This window comes from Gavialis gangeticus, unplaced genomic scaffold, assembly GCF_001723915.1.
Source record: "Gavialis gangeticus isolate Ggan-Ray unplaced genomic scaffold, GavGan_comp1, whole genome shotgun sequence".
Classification (NCBI taxonomy): Eukaryota; Metazoa; Chordata; order Crocodylia; family Gavialidae; genus Gavialis; species Gavialis gangeticus.
The window spans coordinates 10,277,715-10,300,957 of record NW_017728992.1 but is presented as its reverse complement, the minus strand read 5'-3'; the positions used below and the strand labels follow the sequence as shown (position 1 = coordinate 10,300,957).

At 42.0% G+C, this 23,243-nt stretch overlaps 1 protein-coding gene across 6 annotated transcripts in view; it reads right to left on the bottom strand.

Annotated features, from left to right (window-relative positions):
- The window catches only part of ZPBP (zona pellucida binding protein), a 58,171-nt gene that overhangs the window by 13,503 nt on the left and 21,425 nt on the right, over nucleotides 1–23,243 (bottom strand). For 4 of the 6 annotated variants that reach the window (XM_019520882.1, XM_019520849.1, XM_019520865.1 and 1 more), the window contains exons 4-6: nucleotides 13,515–13,664; nucleotides 10,369–10,587; nucleotides 4,687–4,763 (exon numbers count right to left, since the gene is read on the bottom strand). In XM_019520882.1, coding sequence (XP_019376427.1) covers nucleotides 4,687–4,763; nucleotides 10,369–10,587; nucleotides 13,515–13,664 — 446 coding nt within the window. The remainder of the gene's footprint in view (nucleotides 1–4,686; nucleotides 4,764–10,368; nucleotides 10,588–13,514; nucleotides 13,665–23,243) is intronic. The other 2 variants (XM_019520874.1, XM_019520857.1) reach the window with 2 other exon arrangements.

The following is a 23,243-nucleotide window of genomic DNA, read 5'->3' as shown; positions in this document are numbered from 1 at the left end:
TAAGAGGCATGGGTTATAACATACAGGATTTAAGAGATGGGTTATTACTGTTACTGATTATTGCTTTCTAATGGACTACAGCTAGCTAGCCAGTCTAACATTCATGTATTTATTGTTAATTATAAAATGGCATAACTCTATTTATTTAAATTCAAAACAAAGTTTTCCCCCATTCAATGTAGGGGAAAAAGCCTTTCTTCTTGTATTTGAATGAAAGGTAGGAGCAGGCAGCTGCTGTTACTCCAGCCCCAACTTGGGCTTAGGGTCAAAGTCAGAGCCACAGCTTCCCCCCCAGCCTCTGTTCCCCCAACTTGCCTCTTCTGTTAGCTTTGCCCTACCACTTATTATCAGTTGCAGCTTCAGGTCTGGCTGCAGCCTGGGGCATGGAGCACATGGTCACTCTGGCACAGGGCATAAAGGGACATTTCAGGGGAGGGGAGGGTGCAGGAGTGGAGGCACCAGGCAGGACTGGCGTTGGGGGCAAGGAGAAAAGAGGAATGTGTAGGCAGCGGGGTGGCAGGGAGCAAGAGGCAAGGATCAGCCTTTTCGACTCCCCCGCCACCTGCTTCCCTGACACAGTTTTCCCTGCTGCAGCGCTGCACAGAGAAATAATTAGATTCTATACAGAGAAAATTACAATAAATGTATACATTTTCCATGTAGAGAATCTAATTATTGGGGAGTTATCTTAAATATGAAGTTGTCTTGGATTTGGGTAATTACAGTAATATGAATTAACATTTTTTAAAAACATCACAGCTATAATAATTGCATGATAATTTTTCCTTTTCAGAGATCAATTGGGATGCTGTGAGATCCTTTTAAGGATACCACTGGGTAGGAGGAGGGATGATCCCTTGTCCCTGCTCAGCCCCTATGCAAGGTGGTAAATGCTCACTTCTCCCCACCTGGACCCTGGGCAAGGAGGTAAGTGCTCCCATTTCCCTGCCTGGCTCCTGTGCAAGGAGGTAGGAACTTGCTGCTTCCCGTCACCCTACCTGGCCTCTGTGTGACAAGAGAAGCACTGTAATAAATTAGTTTTGAAGTGGGGTTAATAAACTCATTTATATAGATAGAATAATCATACACCAAAACAATATGGACATTGGGGAATAAAGATTTCAAAGCTGAGTGCTCGTTAGTTGGGTAATACCAACTGAAGGTAGCTTTTATAACTTGAATTTGAATGTGTGTATGAATTAGGCCTGTTTTTAAATATGTAAATAAATCTTTTTTTTCCAGATACCTCTACTTTATTCACTATATAGAATGAATGATGCTTAATTAGCAACTATTCAGTGTTTTGTTTGGTTTATATGTATTGTTCAATATGTAATTCTATGCTTTATTTACTATGAATAGTTCAAGTCCTCTTATGAAGACATAATTATTACTTTCTCCAGTCAATTGTCTGTGGCTCTTAGGTACTTTTTTGTTCTTCTAGGCTGGCACAGCAGCAATCCATATGCAAAGAAGCTGTAAGAGGCTGAAGGATTCTCAATGCATGCAGAAACTCAAAGATTTTCAGCTGCTTTATTTTATAGAAAGACCTCTGTTGCGCAGGTACAAAAAGAGATTTTTCAGTGGCCTATCAGCCAGAAAATCTGATCTACATCACCAAGTATATATGTCTAATTGATCCTTCCTGCTGCATACATATCTGTTTAACTTCAGCAGAATGTTCTTGCTATACCTGCAAGAGCCATCCAGTACCCAGACTTTGAGATTATGGGAGTACAGATCTGGGTACAGTGCTGTCCTTGGGTCAGCTGGCTCAGGTGCCAGGTCCTTTGGTCCTGGGTAAGCCAGTTCAGGACCAAAAACAGAGACACTGGTCCCCTCATGGACACTAGGCAGAAAGTACTAGAACCAAACTGAGGCACATGGGGGCCAGTCGGACCATGCAGACCAAGTCCTGTTTCACCCTGTAAAGCACCTGAAAAAATCAGAGGCGTGCTGGGAATGCATGTAAGAGACTTTCTGACCATGGAATCAGGATGTCTGACAGAGAACCATAACTGAGACCTTGATCAATATGATCAGCATTTCTTATTTTCCTCAGTCGCAAAGGTGCACTGCAGAGGCACATTTAATGGCAGATGCACCAGTGTGACAGGGGAGTTGTTTCCCTGCACAGTTTCTCACCACTTTGAGAGAAAACTTGGTGGTGGTATTAACAATCAAGATTGATATAACACCTTTGTCTGCAGAAGAGGAGGGACCTGTAAGCTCTGTTCCACTATCAGCTACAACAATCTGATGCAGAGGTTTGTCACCTTCTGCTTCCAGAGAGTCCTGTGTCTGCAAGACAGTGACATGTGCTTCCTAGTCTAACAGAGAGAAGGCATCCATCACAATTGCTGTAGATTAATGAGAGGGGAGGAGGAAGATTTGGCTGCACATATCTGGACCTTGCTGCCAGGTAAGGGAGCAGGACAGCATGCTGTAGGAAACCATCAGTCTCATGTTCAGAGATTGTCTCCCTAGGAAGCAGAGAGCTTGGATCCAGGTCTGCTTGCCCTCTGAGGTAAAATCTGACATGCACTCTTGAGTTATCCCAGATCCAAACTACAGTGCTTGAATTCAATTTCTCGGAGCTATGGCAGGAGATGTTAGAAGAGGAACAGACATGCTTCGTGTCTTAGAGTACACAAAAGAAAATGAGTTCATGACTGCATAACTGAAGCTCCACCAACCAAATGTGAAATTCCATTTACTGGAAGGGACCTACTTAATTCACAGTTTTGCGGATTTCGCAGAAACTGTGAAATCCAGGATTGTCTGCAAAATCTGCAAAACCAACAACAAAAAAGTCTTATTAAAAATAAAATGCTGGCTCTCCAATGGGAACCAGCGGTCTTTGCTGCCAGGAGGGGAAGGCAGTGGCTGGAGGGATGGCACAAACGGCAGCAGACAAGATGGTGGCTGCCTTGTCATCCCTCCTCCCCACCAATCAGCCCAGAGGGGCAGGGCTGCATGAAGGGTAGCCAGCAACAAATATGGCAGCTGCCCCCTCATCTCTCCTCCAATCAGTGCAGAGGGGCAGGGCTGCCATGAAATCACTGCAGAATTAGAACTTGATGCTGTGATCAACCTGCAAAAATTGGTAAGTTCCCCTGTGAAATAGGTAGACCCCTACATATTGGGTTTAATGCTTTGAAGTATAGCTAAAAGATAAGTCCCAGAGATCTGAAAACAAGAAAAGTTATGCTATTTCAAAATACAGTGATTTTTTTCAGATTTTTGTTTTTCCCATTTACTTTCAACTCTCTTCCTGAAATTCTAAGATGGGCTGAGTATCTCCAGAAATACTATCTAAAAATACACCCATCTCATCTGAATGGAAGATTCAACTCCTGGATGCACAATAATAAAATGGGAAACAGAACAGAAAAGTAAGACATTTTTAGAATGTGTCCTCTAACAAATACATATCTTTTCCCCAAGTATTTCTCAGGCACTTGGTTTGAACAAAAATCTAAAAGGGGGGAGTAGGCAGAGAGGGAGAGAGGAATTGGAGACATTCATCCAGTAAAAATTGGTATAGCTTCATTGCTTAAAGGGCATTAAACAATCTGAATGATTAAGTAGTCTCAATCATGTTTCATTTGTTTGGTTTCTCTGATGTTGATAATCCTACCAGCTCTCTAGCAATCCCCAAAATCTTTCACGAGAAATAGAGGAACTTGAAATTCTGATGCAAACAGCAAAAAACCTTGCATGTTATAATGGGAAAAAGTACATTGACATATTTTTCTTATATATTTTTCATAATGTTCCTTTAACTTAAAGCCAATGCACGTTATATTATATTAGACTCAATGACTCAATCTTAATAAAGCACTTGTCTTCAAGATCAATTTTATCAAAAACCAAAAAATATTTCTGAAAAATAGCTCAATATTATATTGTTCTAAAACGATTACAGCCTCTTATGTCCTTTATCTAAATGAGACATCAAAATCAAATAAAACATATTTAATCTTTTTAGTCTTACTAGGACTTTTTAACTTCATAGTTAACCATGTGTCAGCATCATGGTCATTTTTGAGTGATGGAAAAACATGCTTTATTGCAAAGTAACATGTTAATAGAGCACTTCTTAAAACTCTTTTGATTGTTTTGTTGCTTTTTAAGCTCAATAATTTACTTGTGTAATTTGTCTCATCACCTGAAATCAAAGGGCACTTTTACATGTACTCTGACACATTGTTATTAGAACGATTGAGTCTGCTGAAGCATTCTAGTCAGAACACACCATCATGCTGCAGTGTCTCATGTATTCAGCATCCCTGCATTTCAAAATACCAAAGGAGGGGGGCACTTTAACCAAACCCTGTTGACCAAGCTTTAGTTAAAGTGCCCCCACTGCCAATTTGAAATGCAAGATGCTAAATATACGAGATGCTGTGGGCATTTTAATTAGAGCAGCTACCGAGCACCACAGAACATATGTACAGATGCCCAAAGGTCTCAAAACAGACCTATGGTATGATTCTTTCCTCTCCACTTGGCCAAATTAAATTAAATTAAATAATTTTAGCAGATGATAAAATATCATGCCTAGCCCTATCTGTACATACATTAACATGTTTTGTGTAAGTATATTCATTATTTAGAACAAGTTATTGGTAACATAAAAAATAAATGAATAATTTTTACTTTTTTTTGCCTTATTTATAGTACCTTGTTTAATCTTTTAGTTTTATCACAAGTGTTTTTCTGACAGCGATTCTTTGGTTTGTTTTCTTCGAAGGAAGAAACTGTAACAAAACATGCTTTTATTTAGCAGAATAAAGACAATGAAATCAACATAAAATTTCCCAGAAACATTAACTTCTAGGCTAGGAACAGACATTACACATAAACCAGTTTAAGTGATCAGAAACTGGTTTAAACCTGTAACAGAACAGATGTTCAGTGCACATAAACCAGTTTGAAAGTGGCTGAAACAGGTTTGAGATAAACCTGATTGAATATAGTATCAGACTTAACTGATTTGGCTCAAACCGGTTTGTGCAATGTCTGTCCCAGACCCCTTGCTGGTTTAAATTAAATCAGGCTCCCCCAGCATCCCTACATGCTCTCTGGGCTGGGGGTGGCGGGGGGGGGCTCTCAGGTCCACAGCAGGTCTGGCCCCTCCCCTCTGCTCCCTGGCTGCAGCACCAGCAGTCTCTGCAGGCATCTGCCTGGCTTCTGCTCCCTACCTTCTCTCCCCACTCTCTGCTAAGCAGGCATTCTCCCATCCCCCACAGATAGCTCTCAGCATTAGCTAACAGACCACATGCTTTGTCCGAGCTGTGGCAGACAGGACAAAAGCAGAATCAACAGGTAGCTGGTAATGTTGCTCTGTTGTTTTCTTAATAGACTGATAAACACGAAGTTAGAAGTGATAAACATTCCCTGCAGAGCTGCTCAGCCGGAGGGGGCACCCCTCCCTAATCATAGTGTCCTGCTGGGGCCTGGCCATGCCCCCCTCAGCACAGCTCTGTGCAAGAGAAAGGAGGGCTGCTCTAGCATTCCCCAGCTTCTCGCCTGAGCCACTGAAGGCATGTGCCTGCATTTCTGGGATGTCTGTCTGGTTACAAACTGATTTAACCTAGCCAGGTTAGACTAACCTACAAACATTGAATCAATTCAGGCTCAGGCTTTTTGAATGTTTGTCCCTAGCCCTAGAGATTTTTTTCTGATTTATAAAAATGAAATTTCTGGATGTCCCTGAAAAAAACACTATACAGGAATTACTTTATGTTCAGATATGTGACTTGTAATAATACTTCAAAGGAATCATTAAATCATCAGATTTATCTACTTCTGATTTACTGAGCATGCCTGTGATCTACTGTGATGTGCACATTGTCAAGTATGCTTAAAAACTATTTGAGATATCCATTTCCAAAAAAAGCCCTGTTTGGTTGGTGGTAATATTTATTTTTGCTTCTGATCACTAAGAAACCTGTTATCTTTGAAACATGGCAAATATCCAAGTACCAGCAAACTGCCCATCAAGAATGATGGACAGGCAAGGACACAGGCCTGCATCTGGGCCCCCCTCTGCCCCCGCCTTTGGGGCCCCAGCTGGACTGGGTTGTGGGGCAATCAAAGCCCAGCGGCTCATCCAGAGGCTTGGTGCAGGGGAGCCATGGGGGGGGACATGTCCCCTCCTCCCCAGGTCCTCCCTCATCTGGCCCCGTGTGCCTTCCCCACCTCCCCCTGCTCCACTCCACACTGCCTCTCAGGAAGCAAGGGGAAGCTTGCATGCAGCAGCCATAGCTGCCACCCCATGCTGCCCCAACTCAGTGTCTGACTGCATGCAACCACCCCTCCACCCTGCTCCCCCTCCCTGGGCAGAAGTGGTCAGGGGCCAGGGAGCGGGGCAGGTGACTGGGGACGTGGTGCAGTGGGGCAGGGCGCGCTGTGGCGGGGCCGCAGCGCACAGCCGCTCCCCCCTCTTCCTCCCCACTTTCTCCCTCTCCCTGCTCGCTGTGGTCTGGGGGTACACTGCATCACACCTCCCAACAACAAGCAGTGGGAAATGGAAGGCAGCAGGGAAGGTAGCCACACAGCCATGGTTCACGGCAGGCAGCACCCTGCAGTCAGCACATGCCACACCACACCCCTGACCACCTGGCCCACTCCCTGGCCCCTGACCACTTCCGCCTTCACCTCCTCTTGTCTGTCTGTCCATAAAAGTCCAGGCCAGCCAATCGCCGCCTGCCCTGTGGGCAGTGCATGCGCAGTTGGCCCGGAGCATTATGGACAGAGAGACAGACTAAGGCTCTTATTATATTAGACTTCTATTTCTTACAATACAGATAAGCAACCACTTTCAGAACAATATGCCTATAGCAGTAGTTTATGAAAGAAAGATTTTTAATGACGTCATATTTGGAGCAATGCTCGTAATGTGTGGGTATACAAAAGCTGAAGCAGGGACTTCAAAAGCTTACTTCTGAAAAGGAATATTTGTCTCCCCTATCTTCAAAAACAACAATCCTTAATGCTTCCAATAATCAGTTCTTTTTAATTCACAAGCAATCATCTTACAGTATATATAGCAAGAAGAATTGGTCCAGTTAGCATCATTTTTTAAAATGACTGCATGTATGGATCTACATTCTTGTAAAAGGACTTTTCACACTCATGATTTCTGCAGGTCTGGCCACTACTTATTTTTTCTGTTTTCTCAGGGGTCCTTATGAAATTTAGAAGTGAGTAAAGGAAGGTAAGAAGCATAGTTCAAGCTAGACAGATGTTTTAGCTTTAGTCACCATCTATACTGATCCCATTCTTGGGAGATTAACAAGCAGCAACAGTTTGGTATGGTGAGAAATGAAAAGTATTAATTAAGTCAAGATTAATGGATTCCTCTTCAAAATTAAGATGTTAAATGAAGAACTGTAAATCTGTGAACTGAGCTCTTTGTACCATCTTTACACATCTCTGTAATGGAAACATTTGTGAAATACATATTAAAAGCCTCTTGGAAGATGTAAAATATAAGACCTTGGGGTACTGCAACTCCTGGAAATTCACAACAGGTATGGACTTTTTGATCCAGAAGCAATCTCATCTAAGAGAATTTAAAAAACCTAACTTCTGCTTAAATAGCTAGAAAATAGCTAAAGATATCTATCCTGTGTACGCTGGACTTCTTCAGCAATGTGTACAACTCAGAAGAGAAAAAATGCAAATTGACTGGTTTAGGTAAAACTAAAGTGAAACATTTACAGTTTAATTTAAAAAAACCTTTATGCGGATGTTAGAGAGAGCTACGCCCCACATAAGTCATGTCCACACGAGCATGGACATGCGGTATATGGTGCTGTAGACCCATCTGCAGCACCACACACAACACATGCAGGCATGTGCTGTGCTGCTATCTTGTGGGGACAGGGAGGGGGGGAGTTGACCCTGGGAGATCCTGGGGTCAAAAAAAACACATGCCATAAAAAAGCAGGGTGGCACACATGGCAGCAGTGAGTGCAGCCCCAAACCGGAGCCTGGCCAGCTGGTGCCATGCTCTAGCTGCCAGCCAGGCTACCAGCTGCAGGAGCACTATGGGTGCAGAACCCCAGGTAAGGCTGCTGGGGCTAGCACAGTTGTTGGCCCCAGCCTTCCCTACCCCACCTGGGGTAACCTGCCATGTACCAGAGCGTGCATGGCACAGGTGTTCCCTGGGGACAAGGTGTGCCACTGCAACTTGTCCCCAGGGAAACAAATGGCTGAGTTCATCTGGACACAGCCATAGGGAGCAAACTGCCAAACTCAAATAATTGATTATATCCATTTGGTAAATGTTACATTCTGAGTCCAAAGAAGGTGACAGTTCATAAATAGGAGATAAGGAAATGAAAAAAAATCGCCCTTTCTGAGAGACTGAAAGATAATCCTTTTCCACTTCAAAGCATTACATTTACTTTTTGAGGGCTTCTCACTCTAAAAACAATGTGCTGCATGTGAATGAAGCATTCAAATCCAGCTTGTAAAACAAATCAGCAGTCATGTCAAATGACTCAATAATTTCATTTATGGATGGATAATTTAGTCCTGGTGATGAGAAAGTGAATTTAGGAAACAAAGTAGTGAAAAAAGAAGTCTCGATGCTACAGCCCAGAGACAGAAAATGCCTGGTACCAGAGCCAAACTGGGGCTGTTATTAACAACACGTGTTTTGGCTTGCTTGACTATTCTGATAATTACAGAGGGGGTACTGAAAGAAAGATGAAGAAACTTGTGACCTCAGGATAGCAGAAAATTTACATGTCAGACAACCTGAACCTCTGCCATTCAAAATTTACAACAGGACACGTTCTGTGCTTTCTTTTGTAGCCAACAAATCTGAGAATACAGGGAATTCCTTTATAGTTTTCATGACTCATTTTTGTTACTATAACATGATCTGCTGAGACTGTGGAATTTACTTCTTCGCTGGGACATGAAAATAAAAGGCACACATTGATCATTGTCATAGGATGGTAGAGTTCTTGCTTTGCCTTCCCACTGTGGACCCTGTCGTGGGTAAAGGCAGCTTCTGTTCCAGTGCCTACCATACAGTTTTGGTTCAGATGAGGTGGTGATTTGAGCAAGTATGCTGTTCAGACTGTCCTACATACCATATGGCATGCTTAGAGATGAAGCTCTCAGTCTGTGGTACAGACACTAGCAGTTTGTCTTAATACTTCCTTGTGGGGGCAGGGGGAGTCAGGATTTCTGAAAAAGTTGTCTGAAGAGATTTGGCAACTGCCTGGAGGGGAATTAAGCAAAATTTCCCATCTATTTTTTTTCTAGCATGTAATTGTCTAAAGAATATTAAGGTGGAATTATATTGACAGATGGCAAAACTAGGGAAGATACAAAAATAGATAGTGATTGGAGGTAGTTACTCCATAACATTTCTGCAGCAGCTGTTTAAAGAACTGACTACTGGAGGCACCATGTCATCTCTACAGTTGCTCTGGATATGCAGTGAACCTGCAGAAGCTAAGGATTCAAACTTCAAGCTACAGAAATTCCTGCTTAGCCACATGTGTAGAGTCTGGACCAAGAATTGGAATAGATGTTGTTTTCTCATTTCCTGGTGATAGTTTCTGGTAAAAATCCTTGAATATTTTTCCTGACAAAAACACAGCAATTCAGGGGAAATTATAAAAAATGTAGCAAAATTTGAGCAAAATAATTTTTCCACAAGAAAAAATTCTTCAACCTCAACATATGCTTCAGGGCCCTTTTATTCACATACTGAATTCATACCCTAGTCAATTTAAAAATATGAAGTAGCAGATGCCATTTAATTATTAGGAGATCAAATGGTTTGGTCACAACCTTGAGAAGGTAGCACTGGGGAAAGGAACTATGAATGTGATGCAGAGAATGACTATGCTCAACAGTTCCCTGCCTCGTTCCCAGAAAAGGTATTCACCCCTCTGCTACACGCCTAATGCAAGTTAATTCCTCTGCTGCACTGCACAGAGGGAAACAACAACCAGCAGAGGCTGCTCCATTTGTTATGCTGCCGCTCACAATATGAACGATGAGCAAAAAGGAATAAGGGAACTTCACAAGCCTTGCTTCTCTGCACTGACATGCATCACTATCACTCTAACATCATCAATTAAAAGTATTTACCTACAGCCACAGAAAGTCATAAAGCATTTCTGTGGGATAATACAAAGTATATACTTGGAGTCAGATGTCTGGGATTTTTATAATATACTGGATTTACCACATAAAATAGTCTGATCACTTAATTCCCATCTAGATAGTTCTATACAATTAAAAGTATATACGAGTGAAGATATATCACAAAATAAACTTATCTTCTAACTGAAAAAACTAAACATTCTTTGAAATACAAATAAATTTTACCTGTAAAAGTAAAGAAGATTTCATTTTGCAGACCTGCTTTCTGCATTTTAACATGATGGCACTCTGACTTAACTAAAGTAACCTCACAAGAAAGTTCAGCAACTAGTTTGGTTAGTATTTGAAGCAACTTCTTCTCAAAAGAAACGTTGTAGATACTATTGCAGGGCGCTGAATGATATCGGGCTGTAAACTCGTAGTAAAAGTCGGGATCAGAATAAGCTGCAGGAAAAGAAAATAAGATACTGAACCTTATGCTTAAACAATTTTGTCAGTAAAAAAGTACAAAATTTTTATCTGAAAATGAATTGTTGATGTCAAGTCATCATTCATAAATCAATTTGCACCTTCACAGAATTGTTTCAAGTTAAGGACATGTGTCAGACCAACAGGGAATATTTTTAAATGTTTATTATTCACCTTACCATTTCCTTTTATAGTTATGTAACACTTGCAAGAAAGAGAGAGAGAGACATGTACATGTGTCTTAGTTAGACAAGCTTTCTTCATATACCTGTCTCAGCTTTTCAACTGGTCCAGTAAAAGATATCACCCCAAAAAATCCTTGCCTCTTGCAAGAAACCCAGTAACAGTTTCAGAAAACCCACTTCAATGAGATGCAGTAATTCATCACTAACATTTCTCTTAATTATAAAACAATATTTCAAATCTTCTACCTAAGGATGACAAATGTGTTTTAAAGGGCAAGCATATCAGTTCTCCCCAAAATGGGATCCAAGAGACTACAGTTAGTGAGCACTGGCAAAGCAGCATCTCGCTCTACATCCGAGTCTCTGCTCATCCTCCTAATCAGCTGATACAGGGCAGATAAGGAAAGTCTCTTTTTTGGTACAATATATGCTGACTAAAGGAAAATAGCATAAATGAGCTAACAGGAGTTATGGGGAATCAAAAAGCACAAGAAAATGAAGGACCAGAAGAGAAAAAGGAAAAAGAAGAAATCATATTAAGAAGAGAATGATAAAGTAGAGAGCTAAGGCAGCTAAAACAAACAAAAGAAAACATGAAATTATCCAAAATATTTGACGGTATACTGGTTCCCAATTTAGGTGACTCAACAGAACCTGTGGCACTTGCCCATGATGAACGCTGAACTTCTGTTTATTTCCCCAGACTGTAGAGTTCTGGAACCCCTGTACATTTTATAGAAGTTACATTTTGTTTTATGATAGACCTTCTTGGGGAAGATGAAAGCTGCAGTTGGACTGGAGGATGACATTTAAAAAGTGGAGTTGTTGAGAGAGATGAAATTTTGTCAATTTTTGGATTAGGAAGAATTATGATCCAGAAAAGTTTTCTCTTCTCAAGTTGTGTTCAGCAAATTGGGAAACTACTAAAATTGGAAGTACCCTTTCTAGGTTGGAGGGACTTGAACAAATTCACTGAATTAATGACAAAAATTAACTCTGTCTTGTCTGTTATATTCCAAGTTCCTAAATGCCATTTGCTTATATATGAAATGTAAAGTTAGAGCTAGCTCCTACTAAAGATAAAAGGAGTTTTGCCATAGGTTGAGCTTAAGTATAATCAGACCCTAAAGAAAAGAAAGGGGATCTGATAGTCAAGAGAGAAAATTATATTTGTAGTATTTTTTATTTTAGTAGAGAGGCATTTGCTATAGCATATAACATAATTTGTTCAGAAAAAATACAGCAAGATTAGCATCTTTTAAAGAATTGTTAATATGTTATAATCACACAATACCCACTCAAAATAAGAAGCTATGTTTAACATCATTGTAAACACAAAATGTATAGTCTTAAATTAGCATAAATTGTACTAATGTGACTTTCACAAGGTAAAAATGAATCTCCTAAGGCAGGGGTTCTCAATCCCTGGGCTGCAGCAGATTGGCTGCTGGTCCACAGCACAGCCAGCTGCCAGACCAGAAGTGTCCGCGGACTGCAAACCGTGATCCCCCACAGCTAGGCAGAGAGGCTGTGGCTCCTTCTGCAGTGCCCACGACGGCAGCACAGGGTTTGGTTCACCCCTCCCCCTCCCACCCGGGAATGGGGGTATCCTTACCTGTCCTCTGGCCAGAAATTCTGGCCACAGTTGGCTGTGACTGCTGGGCCTCGGTTTGCCGGGCCGCAGTCACTTCTGGGCCGCAGTTTGCCGGGCCGTGGCATAAAAACGTTGGGAACCCCTGTCCTAAGAAATACCAGTATTTTACTAAGGGTATTTCCCAAGCTTCTCAGCTTTGCTGGTTGCTGCATGGGGTTGGGAGGGAATTTTCTCCTCTTCCTGCTGTTACAGGTATTGAGTGTTTTTTTGAGCCTCTCTCAGAGGTACTGGGTGTTGGCTATAGCCGAGGCTGGGAATTTTGACGGGGGTACGCCAGTGTTCTGGCTGGGACTTAAACACAGAGGTTCCTGGCTAGCGGATTTTGCCTCTCTGCTCAGAGTGAGATAGATGGTCATATCCGAGGTCAGGAAGGAATTTTACCCCTTGGTCAGATTGGTAAGGACTGTGGGGAATTTTGCCTTCTCTGTAGCAGGGGGCACAGTCCTCTTCTTGGGATCTCTTCAGCATATATTGAAAACCTTCACAGCAACAGAACTTTGGCCACCAGGATCCCCCTGCTTTAGTTATGACAGATTAGGGTGTTGTGTCTTGTGTTGGGTCAGACTTCACTATAGTTTTGCTAAGAAGTTAGACAGGGGATTTGTATAGGATGGTTTAGAATAATCCTGAATTAATGATGGAAATTAGGCAGGGGTCTAAATAACTTATGGAGGTCCCTTCCAGCCCTACTTATTTATGATTCTATGATATTTCGATATGAAACAAAACTATTTTGCATGGTGTTTAAGGTGTCCATCTACCCAATTTTTCAGATTTCTATTTTCCAATTACGTTCTGTGTCTCCTTTTACAAAACAGGGCTATACTTAAAATTTCTAAGTCAAAAAGCAAGAACTTTTTCTATGACTCCATAAATTACATTCAGTGAATTCCTTGATAGCTGTCTCTTATTAAACACAATTTGTTAAAAGACACTAAATGCCCTCAACTCCCAATTAAACTAATGAATTGATATGTTTTCAAAATATTGACATACAATTCAAAAACAAAAAAAGAAAGAACATTTACAACATAAAAATGCACTGATCTGTTCTGACATCTTACCATAAATCACATATTTGATTAAGTAGTTTTTTTCACTCTGCTCTGCAGTTGGTTTATATACAATCGAACAGGTATAAACTCCACTCATGTCGTATTTGAAATGTCTGAATATTAGGGTTCCTGTTGGTGTTATTTTCACACTGCTATTTTCTAGTAAATAAAACAAGTAAAATAAGTTTAGTTTCCATTATAACATGAGACTATCAGATGAATAAATATGAATGACAATGTTTAATGTACACACAATTATACTGTTATAGCCTTAATAAAGACAGGTAACTTGTTAACTGTAGTACATGAGTGCACTGTTCCTGGACATTTACCATTTGGGTGATATACGCCCTGGTGTTTCTGAGCTTTGAGAACCCCCTCTCCCCTAATACACCACCAAACATTCAGTTATAAAAGTATAAAAGTATTTTGCAACTTCAACCAGCAATGTTCTTTCTAGAAATTTATAGCTTCCAGTTGTAGCAGATTCCCAGCAGGAGTGGAAAGTCTGATTATGCAGAGGCAATATATTAAAAAAAACAGCTATCGTTACTAGTAAGAAGTAACTTTTCTTTCTTTAAGAATTATCTCTGCATATTGCTGGAACTTAACCAGCAGCAAACTCTGAAGTAGACAGTAAAGACTACCAGACCACCTTCCCAAGATAAACCTCACATACAGCAGCAGTCCGACAGATTTACAGGACAGAAATACTACAAAGACATGAGGCAGTGGATTGAGCCCCAGAAGCCTCAGATATTGACAGCCCAGAATAAGTTATAACAGGTTTTAACGCATATTCTAATCCACTTTGATAAAACCTGTGTGGGGAAGTGTTTTCCATCTCCATTGCCAGCAGGCACAAAATGTCTAGTGGTTTTACCAAGTATCTTACTCATATCAAAATAAAAACTCAGAGCCTTTTTGACATGCAAGGTATGAAATCCATTTTTTTTGTATCAGTGGGTCTTTGAGAAAAATACTGAGAAACGGATGACGTAATTCAGATTAATTAGATCATGTATCACTTCTGATATACATCTAGCATAATGTTACAGATAAACTTTGTTCTTCTGAAGTACAGCAAACAGAAGGTCAGCAATTTACAAATGATCTACAATTTGCATAAGACAGGCAGAGGCATAAGAACTATGAACCATATACATCCTCAGCCCAATTGTTCTCTGTTGTTCTGGCAGTCAGTAGCGTAATTAGGGCTGGGTGAAAGGGGTACCTGCCCTGGGTCTCAAGTTAGGAGGGGTGCCTGAATCACTACCCACTCCCATGAAGTCCACACCCCAACAGCAGTTAGTTCCAGGCCAGTAACTCTGAAACAGTCCCCAGCTACTGCTACTTTTAAGAATCACTGCCAGGGTAAGCAGAGCATACCGGATGCAGCAGCTCCACCAGAACTACTTAGAAGTTGCCAGTGTGGGTAAGAATGCCCCTCTCTGCCCCTGTTCTTGGAGCCTCTAACCTCTCTCCCCCAGTTTCCGCTCTCCGAACCTATACACTCTTCCCCATCTCTAGGAATTTCATGCTGCCCCTTCCTTCTGGGTGGGTTTGTCCCCGGCTTGTAACTCTGCTTGTTACACCCCTGCTGGCAGTGCAAAGGAATCAGAAAGGTTCCATATACTTCTACTGAATTAAATATTTACAGCACAGATAGGCAGCATAAAACATGTTGTGTTAATTTATTCCAAACTGCCTATCTTAAATTTGAAAAAGTGTACCCTTGTGAAAAGGCAAAAAAACAGGGGAAAGATAAAAAAAAAAAAAAAAACAAAAAAAAAAAAAAAAACAAAAAAAAAAAAAAAAAGAACATATAGAAAACTTGAATTATATCCTTAAGTCTTTTTCAGGATAAATTATACTAGCCTTTTCAACTGCTCACCATTTTAAATCCTGCCATATCCAGCCATTTCTGCCACTCTACTGAGGCTGCACTAAAACTTTTGCATAAGGCAACCAAAACTGAACACCTCAAAAGACAATCTATCACCCTCTAAGCTACACTACACTGCATTCTTGGTGTCCAGATTCAACTTGGCCCTCATATCATTAGACAGTAAAGAGAGAATACAGCAAGTTTTGTGCCAAGTAAGGACTGGCAGCAATTGATAGGCTTGTGCTCTGGAGTCCACAAAGATTGTTTCTTTTCTATACCTCACAGATGTACAAGAAGGAAATACAGAACTATGGCCACGCCAGACCCGCAACAGGACCTTATCAGGCAGGAAAGCAGAGAAGATCCCATGAACGACAAGAAATTCTCTATGACAATGCCACAAGACTCATTAGCCAGGTGAAAAGGGCTGAAGAGGAAGAGCTAGGTCTGTCTCTAGGTGAGCTTACAATGCAGCACCTTGTAGATCGTATTCCCCCAGCCGTTAAAAAACTGTGAAGCATTATTCTTCTTTCATTCACAGGACTTTCCAGGGTCTGACTTGGCATTGCCCTAAATATGTGTCAGCTCCTTAAAAGTTTAACTTGAACACCATAAACAAAAAAGGCTTTGGAATTACAGTGGGTATTAGTGAAACATCTATACGGGTATGTAACCCCTTTTGTGTCATTTTATTTAGTTCATTTAATTTTTGTATAACTCTGTTCCACCAGCACTACAATATTTTTTTTATTTTCCTTTCTGAACCCCTCCCATCAGTCTAATTGCAGTAAGATGATGCACAGAACTGATGGTCTGCAGTTACAGCAAAGCTGTAGAAAGGAAGGACTGTTACATTTCAGAGACAAGATGCCTTAAAAAAGCCTCCTAATTTTCTTTTGATTGTATTAACAGTGTTAATATCAGTACATTAAAAACTTGCTATCCAGTTTCTTCCCCAAATTATCAACCAAATACTAAAGAATGCTCGTCCTAATACTAACTTTGGGATATTCTGGAGAATGTTCTATTTTTCTTTTTTACTGTGAGAAAAAGCCATTTATTTTTGTTCTAGTTCCCAACAATAAGCTATTCTCAATAGGACATGCCCTTTCTCAAAGATTATTTTTTCTTAATAATCCCTCTTGAAGGATTTTATCAAATCTTTTAAGTAAATGATTACCTGCTACCCCTAGTGTTTCAGATGCATTGCTATAAAACATTACAGATAAAATTAATAGTGACTGGATCCTCATATGGCTCAGAAGCAGAGTAACCCAGGGGATCAAATGAAATAATTATTTCATACATAAACATACAGAAGAAAAAAAAATCTAAAAAATATGTATAAATTACATTCCAGTTTACAGCTCAAAAAACTTAGGGATAAAATACCATGAAAAGGAATAGCTCAAAACCATACAGAACCATTGGGACCAAAGAATACCAAACAGGCCAGCTTAAAGGGGAGTTTGCTTGGGAAGGTCTGCTTTCAGAGAGGGGTGGGAGAGAGACATTGGATTAAGAGACCTAGAGAAATGGCTGGAGGGCACTGCAATGCCAGATCCACTGTCACTGTCACTGCCATAGCCAGCTCTTCCTCTGCTTGCACCTGTGAGGTGTCTGTCCAGGCAGGACTGCTCACCCTGAAGGCTTCCACTCACGTCCTGGTTTGGCACTGGAGACTGCAGCTTGCATGTTATTTCCAGTGATAGCCAGGTGGGGAAGTGCCTGCGATGTGAGCAGTGGCTCCCGGTGGTGTCCCTCAGGGACCCAGCAAGATAATTATAGAAGGAGATGGTGAGGCTCCAAAGCTTTCTCTGCCATGAGGACTTCATCAGTTTGATGCCTGATGAGATCTCTAGGACTGCAGAGGAAGGACTGCCAGACGCAGTGCTAGAGAAGGAAGAGTACATGGGCTCCCACTAAAGGGGGAAGCTGGAAGCTTGGGGTCTTTGGCAGCAAGCAGAACTCTTCAACTCTTGGAGAGAAGGTTCCACTGCTGTGCACGAATCCTCTAGCCACAATGACACACAGGAGGGCATTCAAACAATGGAGGTCCAGATAAGTACTAACATCTTGAGACACAGGTGGCATGACAGAAAACCTGAGGCAACCAAGGGGGAACTCAGGTGTACTTATGAGAATGCCAGAAGCACGGGAAACAAACAGGAGGAACTGGCACTCCTTCTGGTTGACAAGGAATTTGGTCTGATTGGGTTGACAGAGGCCTGGGTGGATGACACACATGAATATTGAGGGCTACACGCTTTAGAGGAAGGATCATGTTGGGAAGAAGGAGGTGTGGCCCTCTATGTCAAAGAGTGGTACTCCTCCCTGCAGGTCATGTTTGAGAGCAGGGAAGGGTCCCTTGAGACCCTCTGGGTCAGGATACAAGGGGGATCAGAAGAGGGAGACCTGATGGTGGGAGTCTACTACAGGCATCCCTCCCAAGAGGAGGAGTGCAATCAGGCATTCTCTGGAGAGCTGATTGAGGCAGCTCGCACTAAAGACATGATCATCATGGGTGACTTCAAGTAACCTGACATGTGTTGGGAGGACCACTCGGCCACCTCCAGCAGGTCAGCCAACTTCTTGGCAGCAACAGGCGATCTGTTTCTGACAGGTTGTTGAAGGGCCTACTAGGGGTAAGACCACACTGGATTTGGTGCTGACCAAGGGGGAGGACATCACAGGTGACCTGAGAATTGGTGGTACTCCGGGCAACAGCAATCATGACCTGATAAGGTTTGCCATCCACCATAAGACTGGGAAATCAGTCAGCAGAGCAGAAGTCCTAGATTTCAGGAAGGCAGATTTTGGCAGGCTCAAAAGGCCAGTTGGAGAGGCCCTCTACAACCAGCAGCTGGAAGATTTGGGAGTCCAGGAACGATAGTGCTTCTTTAAAGAGGCATTCTCACAGCTTAAAAACAGGCCATCCCCATGCAGACAAAAAGCAGGAAAGGAGCCAACAGGTATATTAGAGAGCTGTTGGAAAAGAAAGAAGCATATAAGCAATGGAAGAACGGATCAGCTGCCAGGGCCTGCAGATACGAGACACAGAAAGCTAAGGCAGGCATAGAAATCAAGCTGGCAACCAGCATAAAAGACAACAAAAAGTCTACAGATACATAGGGAGCAAAAAAACATCAGGATCCGCTGTGGGATCCATACTGAATGCTCAGAGGCAGCCCACAGGCGATGCCCGCAAAAAAGCAGAACTCCTAAATACATACTTCACATTGATATTCCTGAAATCAAATGGGAGCTGTAATATGGGGAAGACAGCAGATTACATAAAATTAGTTCTGAACAAGTGAGGGATCTCCTACAACACCTGGATGCTTTTAAGTCTGCTGGGCCAGATGACCTGCACTTGAGAGTCCTGAAAGAACTGGCTGAGCTTATAGCAGCACCATTCACCAAGCTGTTTGAAGAATCATGGAGCTCAGGAGTTGTCCTGGACGACACGAAGAGGGCCGATGCGGTGGCCATCTTTAAGAAAGGGATGAAGGATGACTCAGCAAACTACAGACCAGTCAACCTGACTTTGGTCCTGGGTAAAATGTTTAAAAAATGTGTTAAGGAGGCCATCAATCACAAGCTGGTAACAGAAGGGGTGTTATGAAGCAACCAGCATGGTTTTATTGAAGGTAGATCGTGCCTGACTAACCTAGTGTCCTTCTACAACCAGGTAACTAGCCATCTGGATGAGGGACACAAGGTTGACATCATTTACTTAGATTTCAGTAAAGCCTTTGATTCTGTTTCCCACGAGATTCTCTCAATCAAACTGGAGGGTACTGGGCTGGACCAGTCTACAGGGAGGTGAGTGGAAAACTGGCTTAGAGGCTGGTCCCAGAGAGTTGTAATCGATGGGATGGCCTCATCTTGGAGGCCAGTCTCCAGTGGTGTCCCCCAGGGATTGGTCCTTGGACACATGCTCTTTAATATATTTATTAATGACTTGGATGAGGAGGTGGAAAGCTCAATATTTAAGTTTGAGGACAATAGAAAGTTGTGGGGAAACACAGGCACACCAGAGGAGAGAGCAACGATTCAGGATGACCTTGACAGGCTGGATTAATAGGCAGAACAAAATCAGAGGAGGTTTAACAAGGAGAAGTGCAAGTCCTTCCTACCTAGGTAGGAAGAACCCTCACCATAACTACATGTAGTTCAGTGGCTGGCACAGCATCTGAACATGACCTGGGGGTCATGATTGACTGGAAGATGAAAATGAGCCAACAGTGAGATAAGGTTGCTAGAAGGGCGAACAGAACTCTGGCATGCATCAGCTGATGTGTGGGCAACAGATCCAGAGAGGTGCTCCTCCCTCTCTACTCAGTGTTGGTTAGGCCTCAGCTGGAGTACTGTGTCAAGTTCTAGGCACTGCACTTCAAAAAGGATGTGGATAAGCTCAAGAGGGTAGCTCAAGTGGGTACAAAGAAGTGCCACCCATATGGTTAGGGGCATGGAGGAGAGACTCCGGGAACTGGGCCTGTTCAGTCTGAGTAAGAGAAGGCTAAGAGGTGACTTGATAGCCACCTACAAGTATGTCAGGAGTGAGCATCAAGAACAAGGGGAGCAACTCTTCAGGAAGGCACCTCAAGGGAGGACAAGGACCAATGGGCATAAACTAATAGAGGGTAAATTCAGACTAGACATAAGAAAAAAACTTTTTCTCTGTAAGGGTCACCAGAATCTGGAACAAACTCCCGGAAGAGGTGGTGCAGTCACCCTCCTTGGAGGTGTTCAAGATGAGGCTGGACTGGCACCTTGTTTAGCTTGTCTGAGCCTGATAACTTCCTGCCCACAGCAGGGGACTGGACTTGATAATCCTACAGGTCCCTTCCATTTCTATAGTTCTATCTCTACCTGCAGCAGTTTCCCTGAAGAATAGATATAGAGCCCAAGCAGCAGAGGAGGAGGAAAAAGAGGAAGAAAGGAACAGGAGCATGTTCTATTGGTGGAAGAGGCTAGGCCAGGCACCCCCAAGGTTGGGAGGATTGAGGTCTCTGCCACTAAAAGGAAGCAATGGGTGGTGATGTCCAGTTTTGTTCAATATCTTTATTAGCAATCTGGAGGATGAGATGGAGCACACCCTCAGCAAGTTTGCAGATGATACCAAGCTGGGAGGAGTAGTATATACACTGGAGGGTAGGGCTAGGAGTCAGAGAAACCTCAACAAGTTGGAGGATTGGACTAAAAAAATCCCATGAAGTTCAATAAGTACAAGTGCAAAGTCCTGCATTTAGGATGGGACAGTTCCAGGCATCAGTATAGGCTGGAGTCCAACTGATTTAGCAGCAGCTCCACAGAAAAGGATCTGGGGGTTATAGTGGACAATAAACTGAATATGAGTCAACAGTGTGCCCTTGTTGTGAAGAAGGTTAACAGCATGCTGAGCTGCATTAGTAGGAGTCTTGCCTATTTGAGGGAAGTGATTATTCCCCTCTATTTGGCACAGGTGAAGGCACATCTGGAGTACTGTGATGGTAGCAAATGACAGAACAAGGAGCAATAGTCTCAAGTGGCAGCAAGGAAAGTTTAGGTTAGATAGCCTCACTAGGTTAGATACCCTCACTGGGAGGGTAGTAAAGCACTAGAACAGGTTACCCAGAGAGGTTGTGGAATCTCCATCCTTGAAGGTTTTTAAGACCTGGCTAGACAAAGCCTTGGCTGAGATAATCTAGTTGGGGAAGAGTCCGGATTTGAGCAGGGGGAAAGACTAGATGACCTCTTGAGGACCTACCAAATCCTAGTTTTCTATGATTCTATTATGCCTTAAAGTCACCTTTTTTAAACTTTCAGGATAAGATTTTCAGAGACAAGCAAAGAACACTGAACTGTTATTGACTGTGCTTGGGTCTTAAATGCCTAATTCCCTCAGAGTGATAGTGAAGTATCTAATTGCCAATTTAAGCTAATTTCTTAGAATAACCTAACTCCAATTATCTTCTTAGTTTACTGCCTGTGTAGTCTTTCAATACCAATGGAGCCAGATATTCAGTATCAAACCATGTCAATGAGGTCTGAAGAGTGTGTTTCAGTTGGAGTAAAAGGCTTTCCAAATCTTAACAGTTGAATCAGCAAAGTTCATGTGGATCAAACACACATTTGAGTTATGACTTCTTAGACGCCAGAAATTCTAAAGGTTGAGCATCTGATGTCATGAGTATGCATGAAGCCTAAAGTTTGATGCTAGCCTTCCCAGCTCCTACAATTATAATATGTAGAGTATATGGATCTCAAAAAGAAAAATCAGTCAAAAATAATTAATTGTGGAAGGAAAAGCAACCCTCAAGCCCAATACATGTGACAGAATTGACAACAAATCATAAGAGGGGTTTTTTTGGTTGTAAGAGATAAAAACAAAAACCTAGCTGCTGAACCAAAGTGATAATCACAACAGTGGCAGGAGGATAGGGGAGGGGGAGCAGGGGGCAGCAGCAGTGTAGGGTCCGGAAGCAGCAGCAGCAGTGGATCTAGAGGTGGTGGGAGGGATCCAGTGGTAGCAGTGGGTCCGGGGGAGAGGTCCAGGGCTATGGTGAGCCAAGCTCACTGCCAATGGTCACCGCCATTGGCTACGGGTTGAAATTCCACAGCCTGAATTTCCTGAATTCCACGGCAGGCCATGGCCCCTGACTTCAGGTAGCTTGCAAGTCAAATTACTTGCTTGATAAGATGCACTGGAATAATTCCAATGAATTATTGGAACATTAGCATAACTTTAAAATTTAAAACTTTGTTGAGATTGTTAATAAGCTTTTAAATTCAAATAATCAATTTTGCTATATTAATTTATTTTGCTTCATAAAAAGTTGAGCTGATACTCTGTGCAGTAAGACAAGTATTTCTGATTATATTTCACCGTAAACTATTTTCACAGATAAGGTCCTTGCTTCCCTTTCTCTCTCTTCCATATTCACAACAGAAGATAAAATAAATTTAAAGGAGAGTTTAATTTTTTTTCTGCAGTACAGTCTCAAAATGCCTGCTGTGTGAGGTAGAAGATGACTTGCAAATGAATAGATAAGGTGAGATTCTTTCCTTAAGGGCATATCAAGATGATTGGTTTTTTGTAGAACGGGTCATCTGAAAGCCAAATTATCAGTTGGGATTTCCAGAAGACCTGATCACAGAAATATTTATGTTAATTCTCATTGCCTGAAATGTAAAGTAAAATACTATTACCATTTCACTACTAAAAACTGCAATAGGAAAAATGTTTCACAGCTAAACAAATGTGGAATAAAATCATTCAAAACAATTAAATTAATATGTAATAATTCAAATTAAAAATAATTAAATCCAGTTAAACTACTTTGAAGTATTAAAAGAACTTTCAACTCCTGAATGAGATTCATAGATACCAAGATCTGCTCTATAGCAGTGAAGCATTTGCTTACAGCCTCTGAATCTCTATCAAATCCTCTTTAAGGATCAGAGTCTCAGTTAATTAAACTTTGAATTGAAAACAAAAGAAGTACTTCAGATGTAGATCAGTGTAACATACATCGGAGCCTGGATATAAAAAGACACCTGGGATGTGCCTCAGCACAGCTGATCCCCTTCACTGGGCAAAATATAGTTTCATAGTTGGTAGGGTCGGAAGGGACCTGAGCAGATCATCAAGTCCGACCCCCTGCCATGGCAGGAAAGAGTACTGGGGTCAAACGACCCTGGCGAGGTGTTCATCCAGCCTTCTTTTAAAGACCCCCAGGGTAGGAGCCAGCACCACTTCTCTTGGAAGTTGGTTCCAGATCCTAGTCGCCCTGACAGTGAAGTGTCGCCTCCTGATGCCTAATCTGAATCTACTCTCTGCCAGTTTGTGACCGTTATTTCTTGTC